The sequence below is a fragment of the Mizuhopecten yessoensis genome, unplaced genomic scaffold, assembly GCF_002113885.1.
Source record: "Mizuhopecten yessoensis strain PY_sf001 unplaced genomic scaffold, ASM211388v2 scaffold10941, whole genome shotgun sequence".
Classification (NCBI taxonomy): domain Eukaryota; kingdom Metazoa; phylum Mollusca; class Bivalvia; order Pectinida; family Pectinidae; genus Mizuhopecten; species Mizuhopecten yessoensis.
In genome coordinates this window covers 370,548-394,804 of record NW_018408798.1, presented here as the reverse complement: position 1 = coordinate 394,804, position 24,257 = coordinate 370,548, and the positions used below count along the sequence as shown (strand labels likewise).

Sequence of the window (24,257 nt, the reverse complement as noted above, 5' to 3'; positions counted from 1 at the left end):
TAACTATAACAGGTAAACACTGTTGTCACTTCAATGTGACTAACTATAACAGGTAATCACTGTTGTCACTTCAATGTGACAGACTATAACAGGTTATCACTGTTGTCACTTCAATGTGATTAACTATAACAGGTAAACACTGTTGTCACTTCAATGTGACTAACTATAACAGATAAACACTGTTGTCACTTCAATGTGACTAACTATAACAGATAAACACTGTTGTTACTTCAATGTGACTAACTATAAAAGGTAAACACTGTTGTCACTTCAATGTGACAGATAATAACAGGTAACTAACGTTGTTACTTCAATGTGACTAACTATAAAAGGTAAACACTAGTGTCACTTAAATGTGACTAACTATAACATATAAACACTGTTGTCACTTCACTGTGACAGATAATAACAGGTAAACACTGTTGTCACTTCACTGTGACAGATAATAACAGGTAAACACTGTTGTCACTTCAATGTGACAGACTATAACAGGTTATCACTGTTGTCACTTCAATGTGACAGATAATAACAGGTAACCAACGTTGTATGTCCTTACCTCGAGAGCCTGTGAGGAGAGAAGAACATGTGTGGATTGTACGACATCTGCTGCATGCATGGAATTATGGTAGGGTACGTCTGCGTGGTAATGATCCTCAAGATGCATTAAATATGTGACTAGAGTTGTGTTGGGGATCTGAAACGTTTTCATTAAATTTCGTTCCTGCAAAAAAAAAAAAAATTGGTTAGACCGACGTGATATATAATAGGTTGAAGTTGATGCTATTTTCACAGTCTGAGCAGAAAAGAGTAATTAACACATCGTTCAATAATTCCTGATACGCCAGGTATATTTTCTGTTTAGTTTCAGGTTGTAATATACCTGTGCTTCTGCTGACAACTTATTGGTAAGATAGTGTTGGGGCATGTCAGATAACATACCTGCTTAATGTAAGATCAGTCCATAGATCTAAAGTACGATCAGTCCATAGCTCTAAAGTAAGATCAGTCCATAGATCTAAAGTAAGATCAGTCCATCACTCTAAAGTTAGATCAGTCCATCGCTCTAAAGTAAGATCAGTCCATAGATCTAAAGTAAGATCAGTCCATCACTCTAAAGTAAGATCAGTTCATAGATCTAAAGTAAGATCAGCCCATCACTCTAAAGTAAGATCAGTCCATCGCTCTAAAGTAAGATATTTAATGTACTAATATAAATATAACAAGATCATTTGATTATTCCGTCATACTTAAACCTAGTTTTCATATTGCTGGTGTATTACTGTTTTTACTGAAATATGAATACTAACTACTTTTTGAAACTCACCTGGAATATCATATAGGTTACACAGGTAAGAGGTTGTTTGTTGGAGAATTGAGATATTTTGAAAAGGTCAGCACCCCATATGTTAATGTTCTCAAGGCACTGCAAAGTAATAATCATATTTAATCATTTACAATGGTTTTTATAGCAGGAATCTAAATGAAATATGCAATATGACAAAACATGGCAACAATTTTCATCACTGGGTGCTATTTATTGGTGTTGAATACTATTTATATTGAACCTCTACTGTAACTGTTTGACATTTTGAATTAAGTAAGCAATTATTCTCTTGCAGATTTTCTGTTAATATAGAGCTTATCTGTTAGCAAAGACTGTTAGCTATATGTATAGGTTATGCCTCTTTAAGTTCAGTTATGCCTCTTTGAGTTAAAGAATCTAGATGTTGAAAAAACATTTACTTGACTGAGGTCCTCTTGGTGTGTTGTTTCCACACCAAACTTCGGTACGATTCCTGTGAAACTGTTGGCGTGCTTTAATTTGCGGACACCTGTTATTTTTGTCATCGGCCTTCGTTCAGATTCTGGCGTTTCCTCTTTCTCCTCTCTGATTGGTTGATCCTTATGATCTTCTACCTTAAATGTTGGTACATCAAGCTCCTGTTGTTTATCTGTAAACAATAAAACATTGTAAAAATGTAACAATTAATCCAAGCAGCCTTTTCTCAAATTACCTGGCCTCACTCCCAACAGGAAGCTACATATTACTAAACAAAAGGAGTGGAACACTTTCATCACTAATTCACGATCAACCCTTAAAATTACCTAGAAATACACTTCCTGTCTTCTTTGTACAGTGTTAGTAATTACAAACAAATTAACCCACTTCCTGAAGGCTAACGTAAATCCCGATAATTGTGGGCATCATGGGTTTCTGATTTTAGGCCAAATAAAAAGTCTATTTTCTTCCTTGGGAACTGAAAACATTTGATTATTTAGTGTTTATCAAAATAGATAAAAAAATTATGAAATAAAAAAAATGTTCAAAATGAAAGCAAATATATTGACTTGGTTGTGATTGGAAGGTGTACATCTAATTGTACACAAGAATTCAGGTATGCAATAAAAGAGGTAATAAAATTGATATTTTCGGGCACAAGAATAATGACAACAAAAGGATATATGTGAATGTTTCTGGTACGGAACAATTTAGAAACAATATGTCTGAAGTTAATGAGTCAAGTTTATTTATATGACTGATCCATCACAAGGACAATAGCAATGTATCAGACGAAATATTTCACCTCTCAACACAAAACTTGTCACCTTATACAAATCTAGCATACAACGTTATATCAGGAGAAATAATGCCACTTAAAATTCTTGTTTCTAATAAATTTACATCAGAATATAATGTATATAGTGATGGAATTCAATGCAAAAATGCAAATAGATACCGTTAAAAAGTGTCTACATTTCATAAGATTAAATATGTCTACCTGTGTTTGGAAAGGTGCTGTTTTTTCCTGTACAATGATTCAGCTGAAGTAACTCACACTTGTACGGCAGATTAACGGATCATTCAGTAAACAATGAATGGTCTTATTTTGAAGGTAGATTTATTGTCATGATTTGAATTTTTTTTGCAAGTCATGAGATGGTTTACGAGCAGGTTTAAAATGAATATTTTTCCTGTCACTTGTTATGTCATAAAATAAGCAAATTTGCGGTTTTGATATCAGCTAATGTTAAAACACAGCACTATTATAAGTAAAGCAGAAAAGGTGACTCATAAATTCTATCTGTGACAAACCAAGGGCGAACAGCTTTAAACAGGAACTTTGTGACAAAATAAGACATGCCTCCCCATCACAACACCTCCAATGATACAAAAGACATTGAGGGAGCGGAGTATACCCCCTTAGGATCACCTGTTAATTGGTTGGAAGGCCACACCCCTCCCGACCTAATCTGAAGTATATGAGGCATGAAAAAGCCTTATGAGGGCCGAGTAATTATCCGAGTAATTATCCGCTCTCCAAAATGCCAACTTGTTGTTTTACCTACAAATTACCTTAACACTACGACCAGTTTATGCCTGGTTAGCTTACCCAGCAAATGTGAAACTTTAACTTATCATATTGACAGAGCTTACCACTATCAATCAATCTGCCAATTTTTCTAAATATCTGCTGGTCAGTTCCTCCATCTCTGATGATGATTTCTGTGTGGGGTTTAATTGGTTCTTGTTTAGGATTCGGTACAAGTGAGGGGTAAAAAAAAAAAAAAAAAATCACAAAAAAATTTCATGAATTATTTTCCGTGCTTGTCCATTATAAACCCAGACCACATTTAGTATTTATGTCTATCAGAGATCAGCCATTGGCTATAAAAAGCACATGTTATTGGCTGACAGACTTATTACTGCCATTATGGGCATGAACGCCACAGGATTGGGGGCAAAAGAAGTAATTATGGGATTTTTACGCCTAAAGATGAAGCCAAAATCATGAATTACAAATATTTGAGGATTAACAAATTCCAAAATAAAAATTAAACAGTTATTGAATTTGTGAAGATAGGTTAAAGTCAATAAGGAGAACAAGCAAAAATGAACAACTTGCAAAAACTAAAAAAGGCATTTCAAGTCAAAGAGGTAAATATTGACACCACAAAAATGACCCCCTTACAGTATCTATTTGTTAAAATGTTTTTGTCATTTGTGTGTTACAAGTATTTTCTCAATAAAAAAACTGCCTTGTCCAAATATTTTAAACTGTTTTCTTCACTCATCCTGCCTTATGTCCAATATGTGTGTGTGTCTGTCTGTCCATCTGTTTTGTCCAATATGTATATCTGTCTGTCCATCTGTTTTGTCCCATGTCTGTCTGTTCATCTGTTTTGTCCCTTGTCTGTTCACCTGTTTTGTCCTTTGTCCATTTGTTTTGTCCCATGTCTGTCTGTTCATCTGTTTTGTCCCTTGTATGTCCACCTGTTTTACTGTCTTTATTCCCTGTATGTCTGTCCAGTACAGCTGGCTATAGAGCCGACAGTGCTGTAAAGTAACATCTGTTTAGAACCGACCACTGCAGTCTTCTGTATTGTACAAAACCTCCATTATCCTACATACAATCTCAAATAACAGCCTCTGTAACATGATGTTACAGTGAAGAATACTTCAAACTTAAATAAAAAAACTAATGGCAAATTAGCTGAATGTAAGAAGATTGATTCTTCGGCTGGCAAGCGCGAAAAAAAAGAAAAAAACGTGAAATTCTGCAGTTTTAATGTATACCAAGATAACCTATTTTTTCAGTGTAGAAATATGTTGGCATTTTGCCTTGGTTGAAAACACATATCGTTGAATGAAATCGGCTAGCTATCTCTCTGACGCTGTCAAATCATCTCCCAGACACTCGACCACTCTCAAACGCTTAGAGGTAAAATGTGGAAGGTTGGTGAAAAGGATAGACAGGGGCTTACAGGCTTTCTGTTCACATCCTCTTGTCAAAATCAAATGATGTCTGCATGCATTACAGCTAGAATTAGTTGGTTTCTGCTGTTTGTAACTTCAAGTCGTCATAGCAACCAGATGTAATCATGGTAACACAACTTCTTGAAATACGAAAAATAAATTTCATCAAATAAAAATTTCTTTTTTGAAACAAGAACACTAAATACATCATGATGATTTCAATTAAGGTCTTAAAAGCAAAATGGAAAAATGATAAAAATAGCCCCATTTCAAGGCTAGAGGATTTAGGTTTTTCATTTTATATAATTTACTTGTCAGTCAAAGACTTGAGATGCTTATTACAAAGATAAGCTTTGTTTGTACGACCAGCACTCGAGCTAGTCATAAAGTTTACCACTGTCCCACGGAGTGTATAGAGCTAGTCATAAAGTTTACCACTGTCCCACGGAGTGTATACCATTCCCACGTAGGCTTACAAATTAACACTACATGTCAAACTTTTAAGTAGCTCAAGTCTGTACATCACTTGCATGAAGTGCTGTGAGATGATTTATACATTCAGTAACTGTCCCCAAAGCAACAGGTAAACATTACATTGTTTTCCATCATTCTACTTGTCAAAAACATATTTTTATTTTAAGTGCAATTAATCTCTTCTTAGATTTCCTTTACTTCCTACAATCATGAACTCATGACCTTTAGCCTCTCCTGACCTTTCCTATGACAACAACTGCAAGCCCTTACCTGCGGTATAGGTATGCCATTAAGGATGGTCTGCCATTGAGGAAAGTAATTTCACGCTAATTTCCCTACACTAAACAGGAAAAAACAATTTAGCCCCCTAATGCTATCTAACAGAGGTGGTAGCCTGACTTTAGCCGATGCCTTGGAACCGAGTCTACAGGGTACTGTATTTATAGAAACACCTTGGTGCCTTCTTCACTAATGAATACAAGTAAGGAATTTGTTTGAGAGGCTTTCCATGTACAATATGCAGCTTTAGAATCCAGCCTGGTGCCAAAACAAACATGGCTGTGCCAATGCAAATGCAGAATAACATTTCACATTAATGTCAGACAAATTCCAGTCCCGCCAGAAATCGGTAAGACGTAAGCCAGGTTTACACGAAAATAACATAACAAACAGTATAGAAATAAAACACCAAAAATTTGTTTCGGAAAGAAAATTGTTGTGGACAATTTTCTATAGTACAAGGTTCTTATGATCAGCTTATGTCTAAATTTAACACTTATTACAGATTTCTTTAAACTTCAGGAGATTTTAATAAAGTTTAAAATTATTTTTTTGTTTTTTGAAATTTAAAACATTAGATCAATTAAGAACCTTTATTCTGAAGTTGTTATCAATTACATATTGCAATTCGATACAAGCAAAGACTTCTTTTTTGAAAATTCCAAAATTTTGATTGCATCAGTTTGCCAAGTGCTGTCTTAATGATAAAACAATGTAAACATTTTTGTTTATTATATAAAGACAGAAAACATACATAACTCTTCATATTTTTCTGGTAAAAATATGGCCCGATCATGAATTCAATATAATGTAACAATATATTTAAAAATCTGAACAAACTTGATACAATAATGTAATTGGTAACACTTACAATGCCATCTCCGACAGACGGGGGATCGAGGTGATCCGACCCCTACACTAGTATTTGCTGACAGGATCCTATGGTGGGTGGGACATTTCTGGTCCCCTCCGTGGAACGAGGGTATGTTAACACCCAGAGCAACCATGGACGACATGTGGACCATTATGTGAACTCTGACAGTCCAAAGGGATCTCAACAAGAAATCAAAACACTCCTAAAATACAGTCTTCACAGCAGTCACTTATTGTGTGGTACGACACATATGTCATGTGTAGTTTTACTGCTACTGATGTCAATGTAGAGTTTATGTGTAAGCTCTTCACTCACAATCATTGACGGTTTTTCCTACAATTACTGTATTTCCTTCCGATAGTCATTCACGTTACATAAACATTATGTGTTTCCTTTCCTGTTCCAAACAACATGTTCCTCATTCACAATAATATGCTGTGTCTCACAATTCACAGAATTTTGCATAAAATAATCCAAATTAATGAATCATTATTTCCTGGTCCAAACATTGACCCTCCTGAGAGATGTTGTCTCCACTCTTATACAACCACAAGGTATGACAAACGAGCTCTGTCCCTTTTAAAAGTCTGGCTTACATAAATCCCTTGAGTTAGAGTGTTTCATAACGGTCCTTAAAAAATCCACCCCATAACAGACCTGGCTAATCTAGCTGTCAAATATGTCAATAAACACTGCACACTTAATGTAAGACTATAAATTTCACACTGGTGCGACCATCATAGACAAGTTTCTCTAAATCTAACACATCTGTCCAGTAAACCTCCGTTACTGATTATACAACAACTAACTCGGATTTTGATGATGATAACATCCTTTGTCAGACAAGTATTCTGTATAAAAACACGAGCGTTTCCTTGTATATCACATCCGCTGGTGTTACAGCAGCGTGGTCTACACTCACTACAACAAACTATGAATGGAGGTTGTGTGCCTATGAATGGCTAGAAGCTCTGGCGGTGTATTGGATCATACAGTTTGTTTTACATCCTTCTGCACATGCCCAGAGCTTAAGTGTGTTGGTTTGTACTCTTTACGTGTGTGGGTATATTATTGTATACTAGTAACATCCTCATTGTATAACGACAGCAACACTGCCTAAACAGAAACCTGTTAATATCAGACTGCCAAAACAGGAACCTGTTTATATCAGACTGCTTAAACAGAAACCTGTTAATATCAGACTGCCTAAACAGAAACCTGTTAATATCAGACTGCCAAAACAGGAACCTGTTTATATCAGACTGCCTAAACAGGAACCTGTTAATATCAGACTGCCAAAACAGGAACCTGTTTATATCAATACCATTTCAACATGAACCTGTTTATATCAAGACTGCCTAAACAGGAACCTGTTAATATCAGACTGCCAAAACAGGAACCTGTTTATATCAAGACTGCATATCTAATCAGGAATCTGATCACATCAAGACCATTTAAACATTAAAAAGTCTGCCTAAGCAGGAACCAGTTATATCATTATTAGACCCCTGTGTCTGACTGTGACCTTAAATCTGACACACTTACATCCTAGCAAGCTACAGACCAAACACCATTTCCTACACCTCATGTTTCACAGGGGGATCAATTGAAGAGTTCCACTCATCTGAACCTATATTTGAACAAATTTGACAGCCCTTACCCCAGCAAGTTACAAACAAAATACACATAGGACCGATGGTTTACTAGAAAAGTTATTTCAAAAAATGTTATACATTTAATTCCAGTGACCTTGAATATGGGTCAAGGTCATATATATTCAAATTTTGATTAGGTTTGATCTTAGCAATCTATACGATTGATACCATTTACCTAGCACACACTGGTCTTTATAAGTCGATTTAAAAATTTGTTGTTGAATATGTTGTCATTCTGGCTTTGGTTTCACCAAACCATTATCTCAGACATTTTATAATAACTTAAATACAGGAATATCATTAGTAGAGAAACAGTTATGAAACCAAGGCCAGTGTGATGTAACTTTCATCATACGCAGAGATTTATACCATTATACGATCAACAGGTGGTGTAACTCATACTTATGATGGAACCAGAAAGTGATACAAACATCCGAGTCATTCCTTTGTCGTCACGGTCACTGGCATGGTACTACCAGTAACCTCACACAATTCTGTTTGGTTCATTTGAACTCAATTCATTTAAAATACCTGAAACTGCCTTGTTTACGAAACAAAGAATCTTCATTTGGCAAAATAAGATAAAACAGCAAGATTTTATTGGATGCGATGTGAATTTTGTAAGGAAATCAATTTCATTAAGTGTGTTTGACAGCAGACTTAGCACGATTTTGGTGTAATATGTTCTGGGATCCATTGCAGGGACGATTAGAATCACAGAGGATGAAAGGAAGACATCGCTGGCTTCTCTCATTTACCTCTTATACCCAATATCTCAACAGCATCACGATAACATCAGGCAAACAAAGAGCACGAACAGAATGCATTATTGCCAAATAATGCAATTTGGTTATTGTGTCTATGCAAGCAGGTCTCCCGAGTATCGTACCTAGTGGCTGGAGTTCAAACAGGTAGATTGATGTCTACCACATCATACCTCACCTCAACTTTACCTAGTGTTCTAGTGCCTGAAGTTCATACAGGTAGATTTAGGTCTACCATATCATACCTCACCTCAACTTTACCTAGTGTTCTAACTTCTCCAGCTCTAACACTCTGGATTGATTTCTGAAATATACTCCAAACCATTCACCTCAAACTTTGATCCAGACACATGCCAAGATTTTGCTGTCACCGGGGAAATGTTATTGTGAATATTTAAAAGAAAAATATCAAAATGAAATAGATAGGAAGCAAATTTAAGTTACAAGGGTAACTCAACTTACATAAGTTCACAACCTAGCTCTACTGTGAAATGTAGAGGTAAAATGGAGTCTCTTGTAGACATTTTCAATTCTGTTATTGTGAACAAGATTTGTTAACTAATTTCATAACTTGCCTTTCCCCATTTAACTCCAGTTTCCATGACATTCAAAATAAAATCCAAGAACCATTTTTATTTTTTATTGAAATATGAAATTGCTTCTGTATTCAGAGCTACGTACATAACTAAATAACTCGTACAGTACCTATGTCCTTTAATTCTGTATTCAGAGCTACATAACTAAATAACTCGTACCTTATATATGTCCTTTAATTCTGTATTCAGAGCTACATAACTAAATAACTCGTACCTTATATATGTCCTTTAATTCTGTATTCAGAGCTACATAACTAAATAACTCGTACCTATGTCCTTTTCAGTTTAACTTAGCATTACTGAAGACACAATTTTAAAGTCATTGGTAGAGAATTAATTTCCAATGTGATTTTAATACTTGTGTTTCCTTCCACGTGAGGACTTGGCCAGTGTAGTTAGATAAAGTGAAAGCTGGTATACTTGGTTGATAATTAATTCAATTTAGTCACAAAAACTCACAAATCAAACTACATGTTACAGACTAGATATCTAGATATCACCTACCATAAGTCAGCATGTGATCCACCACTGTCATTAACTGTACCATCCCTCGTTTGTTAAACAACATATCTCCACTACCATCCAAGTCTACTAATAATGGATCTCTCATTTAAATCTGTATTTCAAAGTTACAATTTGTTTACAATGTCATATACGTCAGCTGATTGGCCCGGGGTTCAAGTCAATGACCCATGATACAGACATTCCAGTGCTGTCACGACCATTTTCAGAGAAAATGTTGGAGTGTTTGTCAACTCCTGACCATCTCGGCTGTCACTAGAATGGTCAATCGGACAAGATTTGGACAGATCTTGTCTCAAGTGGGTGTAATAGACACCTCAATCAATTTTCATATTAGAAATAGGCTATGGAAGCCATGTGCGCACAAAAGAACACATATGTAAGCCCCATCTCAAAACCAATAGAGGGTCGGGCTGAATGAGGAATAAAAATCAATAAATCATACCCTGTCATCTAAGCTCTGTCAACTTTAATTTACAACTACAAATTTTTATGATTCTCAGCAACATTTAAATTGAAGCTAGGAAATTTTTATATTTGAATCAATTCAAACTGAAATTTTGAGGGCAATTTAAAACTAATGTAAAAATTCAATAAATTGTACCTGTTTTAGACAGAAATTGATTTCGATTGTCTTAGTCAGCTAACCAGGCTTTGTGAGCCTAATTAGTCCTGATGTCATAATGAAACAGTGGATTACAGCTTGGACTGACAGGTAGACCGGATCTACCAGGGGGATCCCTACACTTGTGGTCAATAACCTAGGACGCTACATCCTCTATAGCCAGTCAGGGGGATCCCTATACTTGTGGTCAATAACCTAGGACGCTACATCCTTTACAGCTGGTCAGGGGGATCCCTATACTTGTGGTCAATAACCTAGGACGCTACGTCCTCTACAGCCAGTCAGGGGGATCCCTATACTTGTGGTTAGTCACATAGGATACTACATCCTCTACAGCCGGTCAGGGGGATCCTTATACTTGTGGTCAATAACCTTGGATGCTACATCCTTTACAGCCGGTCAGGGGGATCCCTATACTTGTGGCCAATCACCTAGGATGCTACATCCTTTACAGCCGGTCAGGGCGATCCCTATACTTGTGGTCAATAACCTAGGATGCTACATCCTCTACAGCCGGTCAGGGGGATCCTTATACTTGTGGTCAATAACCTAGCATGCTACATCCTTTACAGCCGGTCAGGGGGATCCCTATACTTGAGGTCAATCACCTAGGATGCTACATCCTCTACAGCCGGTCAGGGGGATCCTTATACTTGTGGTCAATAACCTAGCATGCTACATCCTTTACAGCCGGTCAGGGGGATCCCTATACTTGTATCCCTATACTTGTGGTCAATAACCTAGGACGCTACATCCTCTACAGCCAGTCAGGGGGATCCCTATACTTGTGGTTAGTCACCTAGGATACTACATCCTCTACAGCCGGTCAGGGGGATCCTTATACTTGTGGTCAATAACCTAGGATGCTACATCCTTTACAGCCGGTCAGGGGGATCCCTATACTTGTGGTCAATCACCTAGGATGCAACATCCTCTACAGCCGGTCAGGGCGATCCCTATACTTGTGGTCAATAACCTAGTACGCTACATCCTCTATAACCTGTCAGGGCGATCCTTATACTTGTGGTCAATCACCTAGGAAGCTACATCCTTTACAGCCGGTCAGGGCGATCCCTATACTTGTGGTCAATAACCTAGGACGATACATCCTCTACAGCCGGTCAGGGGGATCCCTATACTTTTGGTCAAACACCTAGGATGCTACATCCTTTACAGCCGGTCAGGGCGATCCCTATACTTTTGGTCAAACACCTAGGATGCTACATCCTTTACAGCCGGTCAGGGCAATCCTTATACTTGTGGTTAGTCACCTAGGACGCTACATCCTCTATAACCTGTCAGGGCGATCCTTATACTTGTGGTAAATCACCTAGGACGCTACATCCTCTACAGCCGGTCAGGAGGATCCCTATACTTGTGGTCAATCTCCTAGGATGCTACATCCTTTACAGCCGGTCAGGGGGATCCCTATACTTGTGGTCAATAACCTAGGACGATACATCCTCTACAGCCGGTCAGGGGGATCCCTATACTTTTGGTCAAACACCTAGGATGCTACATCCTTTACAGCCGGTCAGGGGGATCCCTATACTTGTGGTCAATCACCTAGGACGCTACATCATTTACAGCAAGTCAGGGGGATCCCTATACTTGTGGTCAATCACCTAGGATGCTACATCCTTTACAGCCGGTCAGGGCGATCCCTATACTTGTGGTCAATCACCTAGGACGCTACATCATTAACAGCTGGTCAGGGCGATCCCTATACTTGTGGTCAATCACCTAGGACGCTACATCATTTACAGCAAGTCAGGGGGATCCCTATTCTTTTGGTCAATCACCTAGGATGCTACATCCTCTACAGCTGGTCAGGGCGATCCCTATACTTTTGGTCAAACACCTAGGACGCTACATCATTAACAGCTGGTCAGGGCAATCCTTATACTTGTGGTTAGTCACCTAGGACGCTACATCCTTTACAGCCGGTCAGGGTGATCCCTATACTTGTGGTCAATAACCTAGGACGCTACATCCTCTACAGCCAGTCAGGGGGCTGCCTATACTTGTGGTCAATCACCTAGGACACTACATCCTCTACAGCCGGTCAGGGCGATCCCTATACTTGTGGTCAATCACCTAGTACGCTACATCATTTACAGCAAGTCAGGGGGAGCCCTATACTTGTGGTTAATCACCTAGGACGCTACATCCTTTTCAGCCGGTCAGGGCGATACCTATACTTGTGGTCAATCACCTAGGAGGCTACATCATTAACAGCTGGTCAGGGCGATCCCTATACTTGTGGTCAATCACCTAGGATACTACATCCTCTACAGCCGGTCAGGGCGATCCCTATACTTGTGGTCAATCCCCTAGGACGCTACATCCTCTACAGCCGGTCAGGGGGATCCCTATACTTGTGGTCAATCACCTAGTACGCTACATCATTTACAGCAAGTCAGGGGGATCCCTATACTTGTGGTTAATCACCTAGGACGCTACATCCTTTACAGCCGGTCAGGGCGATCCCTATACTTGTGGTCAATCACCTAGGAGGCTACATCATTAACAGCTGGTCAGGGCGATCCCTATACTTGTGGTCAATCACCTAGGATACTACATCCTCTACAGCCGATCAGGGCGATCCTTATACTTGTGGTCAATCACCTAGGACGCTACATCCTCTACAGCCGGTCAGGGCGATCCCTATACTTGTGGTCAATCACCTAGGACGCTACTTCCTCTACAGCCAGTACGTAATCAACGTGCAATGACCTAGTGTCACTGACCCAGAGATCACCACTCCAGGAGGTCCAGTCTGCTTTATCTTGTGGCTTCTTCGTCCATCATCCTAGACAGCCTTCAAAATTCATACTTATAACAGATTCCTGCCCGTCTGCTTCTGTTTCTTGTACAGTAACACATTCTATCGCCTCTAGAAGTGACTCACTGAATAATATTGAAGTTTTACAAATTTGCATAATATTTGCCAGACTTTGTTTTTGATATTGTGGGTCATGAATTAAAATATATATGATAAAATGCAAAGAAAAAAAAGCTTAAAAGTTACATTGTAGAAACAGTCTTTATGAAACTCGAGTCAAGGAATTTGACTGCCTGCATACATTTTGATACAAGAAGTATAGACCAACCTAACAATTCTGTGGAGCTCTGAGGTAAGTATTATAGGTACAACATAGCATTAATTAGCGAAGCTACGGGGAGGTGCCAAGGTAAATATGTACAACACTAAAAGAGTGAATGACCACAAGTGATCACCCTATCCAGCCAACCAACAGTGACAACAGAACGCCATACACAAAACACTCAGCTACAATGCCAATGGCTCACCATAAATAAACACCCCAATTCCAACTTATTACCCGAGTGAAACAAAAATATATAACTTTCATTTAGAGATCCCCGTACCACGTCCAAAACCTGTTTATTACAAGGAGACAGCTTTTATAGATCATTTCTGAAATAAAAACCACATCTTGCAGTACTTTTATGAAAAACACAGAACAAAAAAACTACAAAAGATCAAATGATCACATTGCTATCGGCAAAACCTACAGATTTTCATCTGAAAAGGAATCATTTGGCAGTGTCACTGTATCTAGCTTGTGTAGAAAAGTAACTTTAACATTTTGAATTTTAACTTAATTTGCAAAAGGTTAACTTGAATACACCTACATCCTTTAGGCACTAGCTATTCAAACCAGATTAATTCTCCAAATACACAAATGGCAATTACTCTGTCAAAAATAATCGGATTGTTATGTCAATTACAGGAGAAAACACCTACATATGAGGAAGATTAGCCGGTCATCCTAGTGGTCATATCTGTCAACCTGTCAACAACGTAAGGCAGGTAGTCCTACATGGTAATAAACCTTGTGACCTATTTCAGTCATGTTACCTTTCTGTGACCATACTGGTATTAAGGGTGTATGCTTCCTTTCTGTGACCATACTGGTATTAAAGACATAATGCTTCCTTTCTGTGACCATACTGGTATTAAAGGCATAATGTTACCTTCCTGTGACCATACTGGTATTAAGGGTGTATGCTTCCTTTCTTTGACCATACTGGTATTAAGGGTATATTAGGGTCGTTTCATTGTTTCAAAAAAAAATTATTGTGAAAAGTTTTGTAAAATGAAATTTTATCAAACACTCTTTATTTTTCTTTAATTTCAAAAAGCTATGATATGTAAACAGCTTTTTAGGGATGAGAATAATAGCATATATAAATGGTACTAAATGATGAAGAGCAATGTAAAAATATACAAAAACAGTTTAATGTTATATAATTTTTCACGACAATGGCTAGAACTTGTTTATGAGGAAGAGTTATGTAAGGGACAGAAGACGTTAAGTCTCCTTCACCGAGATATGTCTCTGAATAATTTCATATCTGTCAACCTGTCAACAACGTAAGGCAGGTAGTCCTACATGGTAATAAACCTTGTGACCTATTTCAGTCATGACATTTATCATATACAACATTCTTTTGTAGGTTATTTCTCCGGTTTATAGTGACGGAGTAGCCACAATTAGAGCATGGCTCACATATTGCTCAACCCAGAAACAAATAATTCTTCGTTATGAACTGATAGAAATCAAAGGGGTCAGAACATAATGAAGTTTTGATTCTCATTTTCTTGTAGGCCTTTTGTGGAATAGGTCGATAAAGGGTGTATGTAAACTCTTCAAAACCCGCCTAATAGTTCATACAATAGAATACCAGTCTTTATTTTGGTCTCGGTGCAACAAATGATTAAAGGGACAAAACCTTGAAAATACTACTTGAAAGTAATTGTACAGCAATATCACTTTTGTTACAGCAATATTACTTTTGTTACAGCAATATTACTTTTGTTACAGCAATATTACTACTTTTGTTACAGCAATATTACTTTTGTATAATACTGAAAACAAGTACAAGTAAATCTTATCTTTTGTTAACATGTTAATGAACCATAAAAAGCAGGTCTGTTTATATTTTGTTCAGGCTATTTCAAAATTAAAAACTGAAAAATCAAAATATAGAACAAATGTTACTCAAAGTCCTAAAATTTCGGCCTCCTGGACTTCGTCACTGGCGAAAGTCAATGATTGTTTCAAGTAACGTCCATCTTTCTTTGGAGGTAGAGGAAATATCAAAACCAATCAAATAATTAACTAAGCTAGCAAAATTAAATTATATGTCATTACCGACAATTTTCAAGTGTCTGGCCCCTGAGTGAAAAAATAACCAAACTGAATGATAGAATATATCCCAGTAACACACAGGTAGCTTTTGAATCACTCTGATAGTAATGATGACAAACCGTAATTGAACCAAATACACATGTCGAATAAACTAAATCTAACAAAATTACGAAATTACTTCAAATTAGTTCAGCTTTCAATTTTAATATTTACAAAGTTCTTAAAATTAATGCTAAAACATTCACAGTTTAATGTTCATTGTGTAATTACATATGTACTCATCTATCTGACAATGCACCGGCGTGGAGCTCAGACAGCCAGAGATTGATGAAGAGCGTGATGCTTTCATAAGTATAATTGTGTCGCTCTCTCAATATCAGCATGTGATGTTTGTTGTAGGGGCTTACCGATATTAATAGCAGAACAATTGGAGACTGCCGTCTCTCCAAGCATGATCATCTTAAAACCTAGGAACGTGAATGCAAGCAAGACTACTATATATAAATTGTAATTTTAGCTGAGAAGAAACAGCATGTTGTGTGATTAACTCATCACTGTACAAAAACCGAAAAGGCACTTTTTGTCTCAAGAAATACTGAAAAAGAATTCTAAATACAATGTCTATTTATGTTTCTGAAAGCTTATTTGGTTTATTGAAAACGAAGTTTTGAAGTGGAAGCCCCTTACTATGAGTATGTGGAGCTTGCACGGTACTGACATAAGATGCGGAAAACCTCCGCACATGACGTACGCAACAGGTGATGTCAGGTTCTAGTACACTTACCGACGCACGCTTCGCACTCAGATGCATGAAAACGACGACTGTCAGTCAAAACATATTATATTTTTTTCACTCCTTGTAAAACACATCTGGAGGATGATGTATTGCCCATTAAACATATGGTATGTTGATAAATCTGTCCCCACCCCTTCTTCCTTCCTCTGGTGTCAACAAGTATACTGGGTATGCATTCTATCTATAGCAGCAGTAGTATTTCACATAATTGATATTCTTGTTCTAATGCTCGTCCATTACCTATCATACCCCATGTTCATTTCAGAAATTAAACATCCTAACAACTGCACACGATCACTCGATTCTCTGTGTGATTGGTCAATTAAAACTTGTTAGCCAAAGACTTAAATACCCGATGTCCCATCCAAATTATGTGCACATTCCTGAAAATCAGGGGTACCGTGTGTTTGATAGACCTGTGCAACTCTGTATGACAGACTAACCCTACCAGGTCTAAAACAAACTGAATGACAAGTTATCAGGGGCTTACTTAGGTGTCCAAATGAGTTCAAACAGGGCAATAAGGGCAATAACTCTGCCAAACATTACGAGACCAGTATAGTAGATATACATACACAACTACATATGATAATACCTTCAGGCTGCTAAGTTACAGGGAAACTTGATGAATAGCAAGAAACAAAATGTTTGGACATATTTTGTCCACAGACAGACTTGACTGGCTGATTCCAAGATTTCAAGATTTCAAGATTTTTATTTCACTCAGACACACATAATATGTGTAACAAGAGGTCATGTATATATAACATAGTTTGAGTGCATGACAGGCAAACATTCTATACCATAGCATAGTACATAAAAATATATATACGTGTAGTTACATACAAATAATTCAGTGTTCAACTTATAAAAATGTCACTAGCAAACAAAAGAAAAACTTAAAGAATAGAGACACTAAAGTACTTTTGTTAATTTTTGAACAAATAAGCTTACACTTTTTAACAATTTCATATTAAAGATTGTGAACATTCCTTTCATTTTATGTTGGTTTGGACTTGTATAAAAATAGGCCAGAACATATATCCCACACTTTGTTTTCATTAGGGTTTAAGAGTCTACTTATCTTCCCCTCCAACTGAAACCTTGTCATAGGTGGCTGGTTCATTACAAATTTGATAACCAATACCACGTGATCATTGACACTTGGTTAGAATGTAACCTTTAAGTATTACTCTTAATGATGGAAGCTATACAAGGTGATATGTACCTCTTTTTTAAAAGAGCTCTTAACTTGTAAATAAATCGATAAGATCACATTTGTGACAGGTAAATTTGGCTTACTTGATGACTTGATGACAGATTTCTATAGTACAAAAGGACGCATTGATAAAAATGAACGGAGCTAACTCTTAACACACATCACAAATACAAGGTGTCACGTAGAACATTAAATCACCAGTGATGTCAAACCTCTAACACGAATCCGTCAATCACAACACGGTTTATTTGAAAAATTATAATTATGAATATATGCCTTTAAGAAATATATGGTTGATTTCAGGCAATTCTGAATATGACAATACTGACAAAATATGCTCTCCGCTGGTCTATACTTCTGATTGTATGATTTTATGAAATCTCGGTATTACCAGTTATGATAAAGTTGGTTCTGAAAATAAATGGTACCGGTTAATGATTAGACTCTTTCATTTATATAAAAAAAACTATGACAAATTTTGCGTTAAAAGTGAGACCAATTGACCTTTGCATTCATCAGGTGATGGTATGTTCTAAAACAAACTGATCCGCTGGTGTTAGTGATTTTCAATATTGATTAGGTGTATGCACAAGGGCTCTAATTGGGCGTTTATGGTGCTGTGTATAGTTAACAAGTTTAGATCTTAAAATCTCCCACTGAAAGTCATCTTTAACGGTATATTATAACTTTCTTGCCTAACTACGTCATAGACTTCTTATTATAGACAACTGTGTACATATCCCGCGAATAATCCATACTGTGTATATCTATTTCAAGAATCAGGTGTGGGCTTCATCACAAAAACTTTGGCAACGTCACAACTCTCCCCAAACAATATGAAAATCCTCAAGTTACACTTTATTCACAGATAAGTTCTCAACTACATCATTATAACATTAATGAAAAGTGAGAAACACGTATTGAGGTGAATAGTAAGACCATGACAGTGTGGAGGATTACATGTTAATCCACCCCCCAGTATACAATTAGTGAGAGACAGGGAGAGAGGTTCCTATACCATTACTGTAGTATGTAAATAGTCTTCTTAAAGTGGAAAAAGTTCTACAAATTATGTAAACTGATGGAGGTCTGTGGTTGAACTTTCCAGCGCTGGTCAAGGTCGATGGAGGTTACATCCCTGCTTCATTCTAACCATCAGACAAACAAGTGTTGTTAACAGCCTCTCTAGCCAAATCCTCAATTAAACCGTTACAGGTGTCCGTTTAAACCTGTAACCTGATGGCTGTTACAGGTGTCCGTTTACACCTGTAACCTGATGGCCGCTAAAGGTGTCCGTTTACACCTGTAAACTGATGGCCGCTACAGGTGTCCATATAGATCTGTAACCTGATAGCCGCTACAGGTGTCCGTTTAAACCTGTATCCTGATGGCTGTTACAGGTGTCCGTTTACCCCTGTAACCTGATGGCCGTTACAGGTGTCCGTTTTCACCTGTAACCTGATGGCCACTACAGGCGTCCGTTTACACCTGTAACGTGATGGCCGCTACAGGTGTACGTTTACACCTGTAACCTGACGGCCGCTCCAGGTGTCCGTTTACACCTGTTACCTGATGGCCGCTACAGGTGTACGTTTACACCTGTAACCTGATGTCCGCTACAGGTGTCCGTTTACGCCTGTAACCTGATGGCCGCTTCAGGTGTCCATTTACACCTGTAACCTTATGGCCGCTACAGGTGTCCATTTACCCCTGTAACCTGATGGCCGCTTCAGGTGTCCATTTACACCTGTATCCTGATGGCCGCTAAAGGTGTCCATTTACACCTGTATCCTGATGGCCGCTAAAGGTGTCCGTTTACCCCTGTAACCTGATGGCCGTTACAGGTGTCCGTTTAAACCTGTAACCTGATGGCCGCTACAGGTGTCCGTTTACACCTGTAACTTGATGGCCGTTCCTCCTGTTTATAACGGTCTCAGACAGTAAAAAAGCTTCAGCCTGGAAACATGTGTCCAATGTCAATACATGTGGAGATACAGATAAAAAGATGTTAATTAATTACAGGTATCAACATATCCTCCTTGACTTCCCCAACAGGTAGATCAACAGCAAGAGGCCCAAGAGGCCTGTATCAACAAAAACAATGTTCTAGAAAGCTTTCTGATTTTTGTTTTAACTTTCTTATTTTGAAACTCAGCATATCTTGTCAGGAAGCCTTCTAAGTCAGACCAAAGTACAGCGAATAAATGGTGCTTTCTGTTTTCTAGTGACATCTATGGTGTCTTTTGTTTAAATAACTTTTATATCTGCTTTCTGGTGAGATCTATGGTGCATGGTGTTTAATAATCTGTGTATGTGTTTTCTGATGGGATCACATTGATGCCAGTATACCTTGTGTTTATATAATTAGTGTATAAATGCATAATATGTTTTCTGGTGAGATCTATGGTGCCAGTATTTAAATGATTTGTATATCCGTTGCGACAGTCTCCATACATCACCTTGCAGTCATTTCCTGTCTCCGTGTCAGAGCGACATGGACGATCAACATTCTAGTCGTACATTAGCATAATTACTTTGAGTGACACACTTACTTTGTCGAGCCATGATCCTGACACATGGGATATTTGCATGGCGGAGTAGCACCAACCTTTATAAGTGCACAAGGGTAAAAGAGGTTTGGCTGGGGAGACTCTCTCTGGAAACAAGCACCCCTATTTTTATAATTACTTCAGACACCTACTCCTTGTTTTCCTAAAAAAGTCATTAAAGTTCATAGCCATATTGTTTCAACAGAGCAAAACAAAGCGGAGTTTTTATATGTTAACTATGGTGATAAGTTTATATTTGACATCTTAGCTAGTTAAAAGCAATCATAATATCCTTTTACTTCAGAAAGATTTTCTCTGGTCTCACAAGAAAGGTTTAACTTGTTAGAGGATCCAAAGACAGGTTTTAATTGTTAGAGGTTCGAAAGACAGGTTTTAATTGTTAGAGATTCCAAAGACAGGTTTTAATTGTTAGAGATTCCAAAGATAGGTTTTAATTGCTAGAGGTTCCAAAGACAGGTTTTTATTGTTAGGGGTTCCAAAGATAGGTTTTAATTGTTAGAGGTTCCAAAGACAGGTTTTAATTGTTAGAGATTCCAAAGACAGGTTTTAATTGTTAGAGGTTCTGAAGACAGAAAGACAGGTTTGACTTTTCAGAGGTTCTATAGACAGGTTTGACTTTTCAGAGGTTCCAAAGAAAGGTTTTATGTAATAAAGTTCCAAAGAAAGGTTTTATGTAATAAAGTTCCAATGAAAGTTTTTATCTAATATAAGTTCCAAAGAAAGGTTTTATCTAATAGAGGTTCCAAAGAGAGGTTGTATATAATAGAGGTTCCGCAGAAAAGTTTTATCTAATAGCGGTTCCAATGAAAGGTTTGATCTAATAGAGGTTCCAAAGAAAGGTGTTATCTAATAGAGGTTCGAAAGAGAGGTTGTATCTAATAGAGGTTCCAGAGAAAGGTTTCATCTAAAAGAGGTTCCAAAGAAAGGTGTTATCTAATAGAGGTTCCAATGAAAGGTTTTATCTAATATAAGTTCCAAAGAAAGGTTTGATCTAATAGAGGTTCCAATGAAAGGTTTTATCTAATATAAGTTCCAAAGAAAGGTTTTATCTAATAGAGGTTCCAAAGAAAGGTTTCATCTAATAGAGGTTCCAAAGAGAGGTTGTATCTAATAGAGGTTCCACAGAAAAGTTTTATCTAATAGAGGTTCCAATGAAAGGTTTTATCTAATAGAGGTTCAAGGAAAGGTTTTATCTAATAGAAGTTCAAAAGAAAGGTTTTATCTAATAGAGTTTCCAATGAAAGGTTTTATCTAATAGAGGTTCCAAAGAAAGGTTTTATGTTATAGAGGATCCAATGAAAGGTTTTATCTAATAGAGGTTTCAATAAAAGGTTTTATCTAATGGAGGTTCCAAAGAAAGGTTTTATCTAATAGAGGTTCCAAAGAAAGGTTTTATCTAAAAAAAGAGGTTCCAAAGAAAGGTTTTATTTAATAGAGGTTCCAAAGAAAGGTTTTAGTTAATAGAAGTTCAAAAGACAGGTTTTATGTATTAGAGGTTCCAATGAAAGGTTTGATCTAATAGAGGTTCCAAAGAAAGGTTTGATCTAATAGAGGTTCCAAAGAAAGGTTTTATCTAATAGAGGTTCCAAAGAAAGGTTTTATCTAATAGAGGTTCCAAAGAGAGGTTTTTTCTAATAGAGGTTCCAAAGAGAGGTTTTATCTAATAGAGGTTCCAAAGAGAGGTTTTATCTAATAGAGGTTCCAAAGAAAGGTTTTATCTTATAGAGGTTCCAAAGAGAGGTTTTATCTAATAGAGGTTCCAAAGAAAGATTATATCTAATAGAAATTCCAAAGAAAAGTTTTATCTAATAGAGGTTCCAAAGAAAGGTTTTATCTAATAGAAGTTCCAAAGAAAGGTTTTATCTAATAGAGGTTCCAAAGAAAGGTTATATCTAATAGAAGTTCCAATGAAAGGTTTTATCTAATAGAGGTTCCAAAGAGAGGTTTTATCTTATAGAGGTTCCAAAGAAAGGTTATATCTAATAAAAGTTCCAATGAAAGGTTTTATCTAATAGAGGTTCCAAAGACAGGTTTTATCTAATCGAAGTTCCAATGAAAGGTTTTATCTAATAGAGGTTCCAAAGAAAGGTTTTATCTAATAGACGTTCCAGTGAAAGTTTTATCTTATAGAGGTTCCAAAGAAAGGTTTTATCTAATAGACATTCCAATGAAAGTTTTATCTTATAGAGGTTCCAAAGAAAGGTTTTATCTAATAGAGGTTCCAAAGAAAGGTTTCATCTAATAGAGGTTCCAAAGAAAGGTTTTATCTAATAGAGGTTCGAAAGAAAGGTTTTATCTAATGGAGATTCCAAAGAAAGGTTTTATCTAATAGAGGTTCCAAAGAAAGGTTTAATCTAATAGAGGTTCCAAAGAAAGGTTTTATCTAATAGAGGTTCCAAAGAAAGGTTTTATCTAATAGACGTTCCAAAGAAAGGTTTTATCTAATAGAGATTCCAAAGAAAGGTTTTATCTAATAGAGGTTCCAAAGAGAGGTTTTAGTTATTAGAGGTTACAAAGACAGACATTACACAGATTTTAAGGATAGGTTTTATTTAATGGAGGTTCCGAAGAAGAGTTGTATAGTAATCTACAAAGATTTCCAGTAAAGACAGGTTTTTATGTATGGACTCTGTGAGTGGTTTGTTAGGTTAAAGTTGGTAAGAGTTTTGACTAATGACTGCCAAAACAATTTCCATACAATGACCTACAGCACAAGTGATAATAGGCCTTGTAACCTTCAATTCAAGGACAGTCCTACCAGACAGACTGGGCCACACATTCTGCTGGTCAAGACATAATGACCAGCTTAGTAACCAAAGATCAAGGTCAAAATCTCGGTACAGCAGTAACTCATCGCAAATTCATGCAGTTACTCTTTTTTCTGTCTTATTCATACACTATTAATGATTTCTATAAAGTATTGAAATAAACTTCCTTATATTTGAAACTGTATCAATGGCTTGGTATTTTTTCCCAGATTTCATTATCAGAAATACTTCTTCAGTGAACATATATACTTGAAATGCAGCTAAATACTTAAAGGCTATTAAAACAACTGTTCCCAGACTTATCAGTGATATATGATCATTAATACGATTTTAACATCCACTGATGAAGTCTACAAGAAGATAAAGTATCTACATGCAGCTAGAAGGCTGGTGCACGCTGATTCTTCAGCATGTCGGTGTATATCACAGCCTCCAGAGAGATTAACATTTCCCTGATAAAAACATTCCTTAACCACTGACCACGTCATCAAACCCACAGCAATGAAATATACATTTTCATTTGAACTTTAAAGAGCAAAAATGCTTCTGAACAAAACAAATATGTGTTCTAGATTACAGATATCACTACTTGTATTATAAAGTTCCTCTTCAGTGTTCTGTTCTCCTCATTAGATGGAGGAAACATGTCTGACCTACTTAGGGGGGGCTATAATTACACAGTCAGGTTTTCCGCCGCTATTTGAACAATGTTGTTTATACATCATAACTATTATCCCTACTTCTCCGAAAAAACCAACTAGAACTTTGCCAAAATCTAGGTGAGGCCGCATCCATTTGACAGTTCTGGGGCCGTAGATAATACCAGGCTTAAAGATTTCGGCAGGATCAGTAGCTAACAGTGGGTTCAAAGGTCATCAATCAATCAATGGAATGATGAAGGATTTGTTTGTTTTTGACAACATCATCCATTACAATAAGAATGTTCCAGGATTGGTGCCAAAACTTGATCTATTTCCAATTACATCTTCCATAACACAACCCTGCTACCTATGTATGCACAGATGTTAAAAAGCCGTTGAGAAGATTTTTTCTATAATTCCAAACATCACTTTGTGACTGAAAGACTGTAAAACCAACCGAGATATAATGTTGTTTTGACCAAAAATCTAAATTAAACAACCAGGATCTTCATTGTCTGGAATACAGTTTATTAAGAAAATG

General features: G+C 37.0%; 1 protein-coding gene across 11 annotated transcripts in view; it reads right to left on the bottom strand.

The window, feature by feature from the left end:
• The window catches only part of LOC110463904 (cAMP-specific 3',5'-cyclic phosphodiesterase 4C-like), a 382,464-nt gene that overhangs the window by 9,326 nt on the left and 348,881 nt on the right, over positions 1 to 24,257 (bottom strand). For all 11 annotated transcript variants that reach the window (XM_021518831.1, XM_021518834.1, XM_021518836.1 and 8 more), the window contains 3 exons: positions 1,744 to 1,952; positions 1,325 to 1,423; positions 557 to 721 (listed from right to left, as the gene is read on the bottom strand). In XM_021518831.1, the coding sequence (XP_021374506.1) occupies positions 557 to 721; positions 1,325 to 1,423; positions 1,744 to 1,952 (473 nt within the window). The remainder of the gene's footprint in view (positions 1 to 556; positions 722 to 1,324; positions 1,424 to 1,743; positions 1,953 to 24,257) is intronic.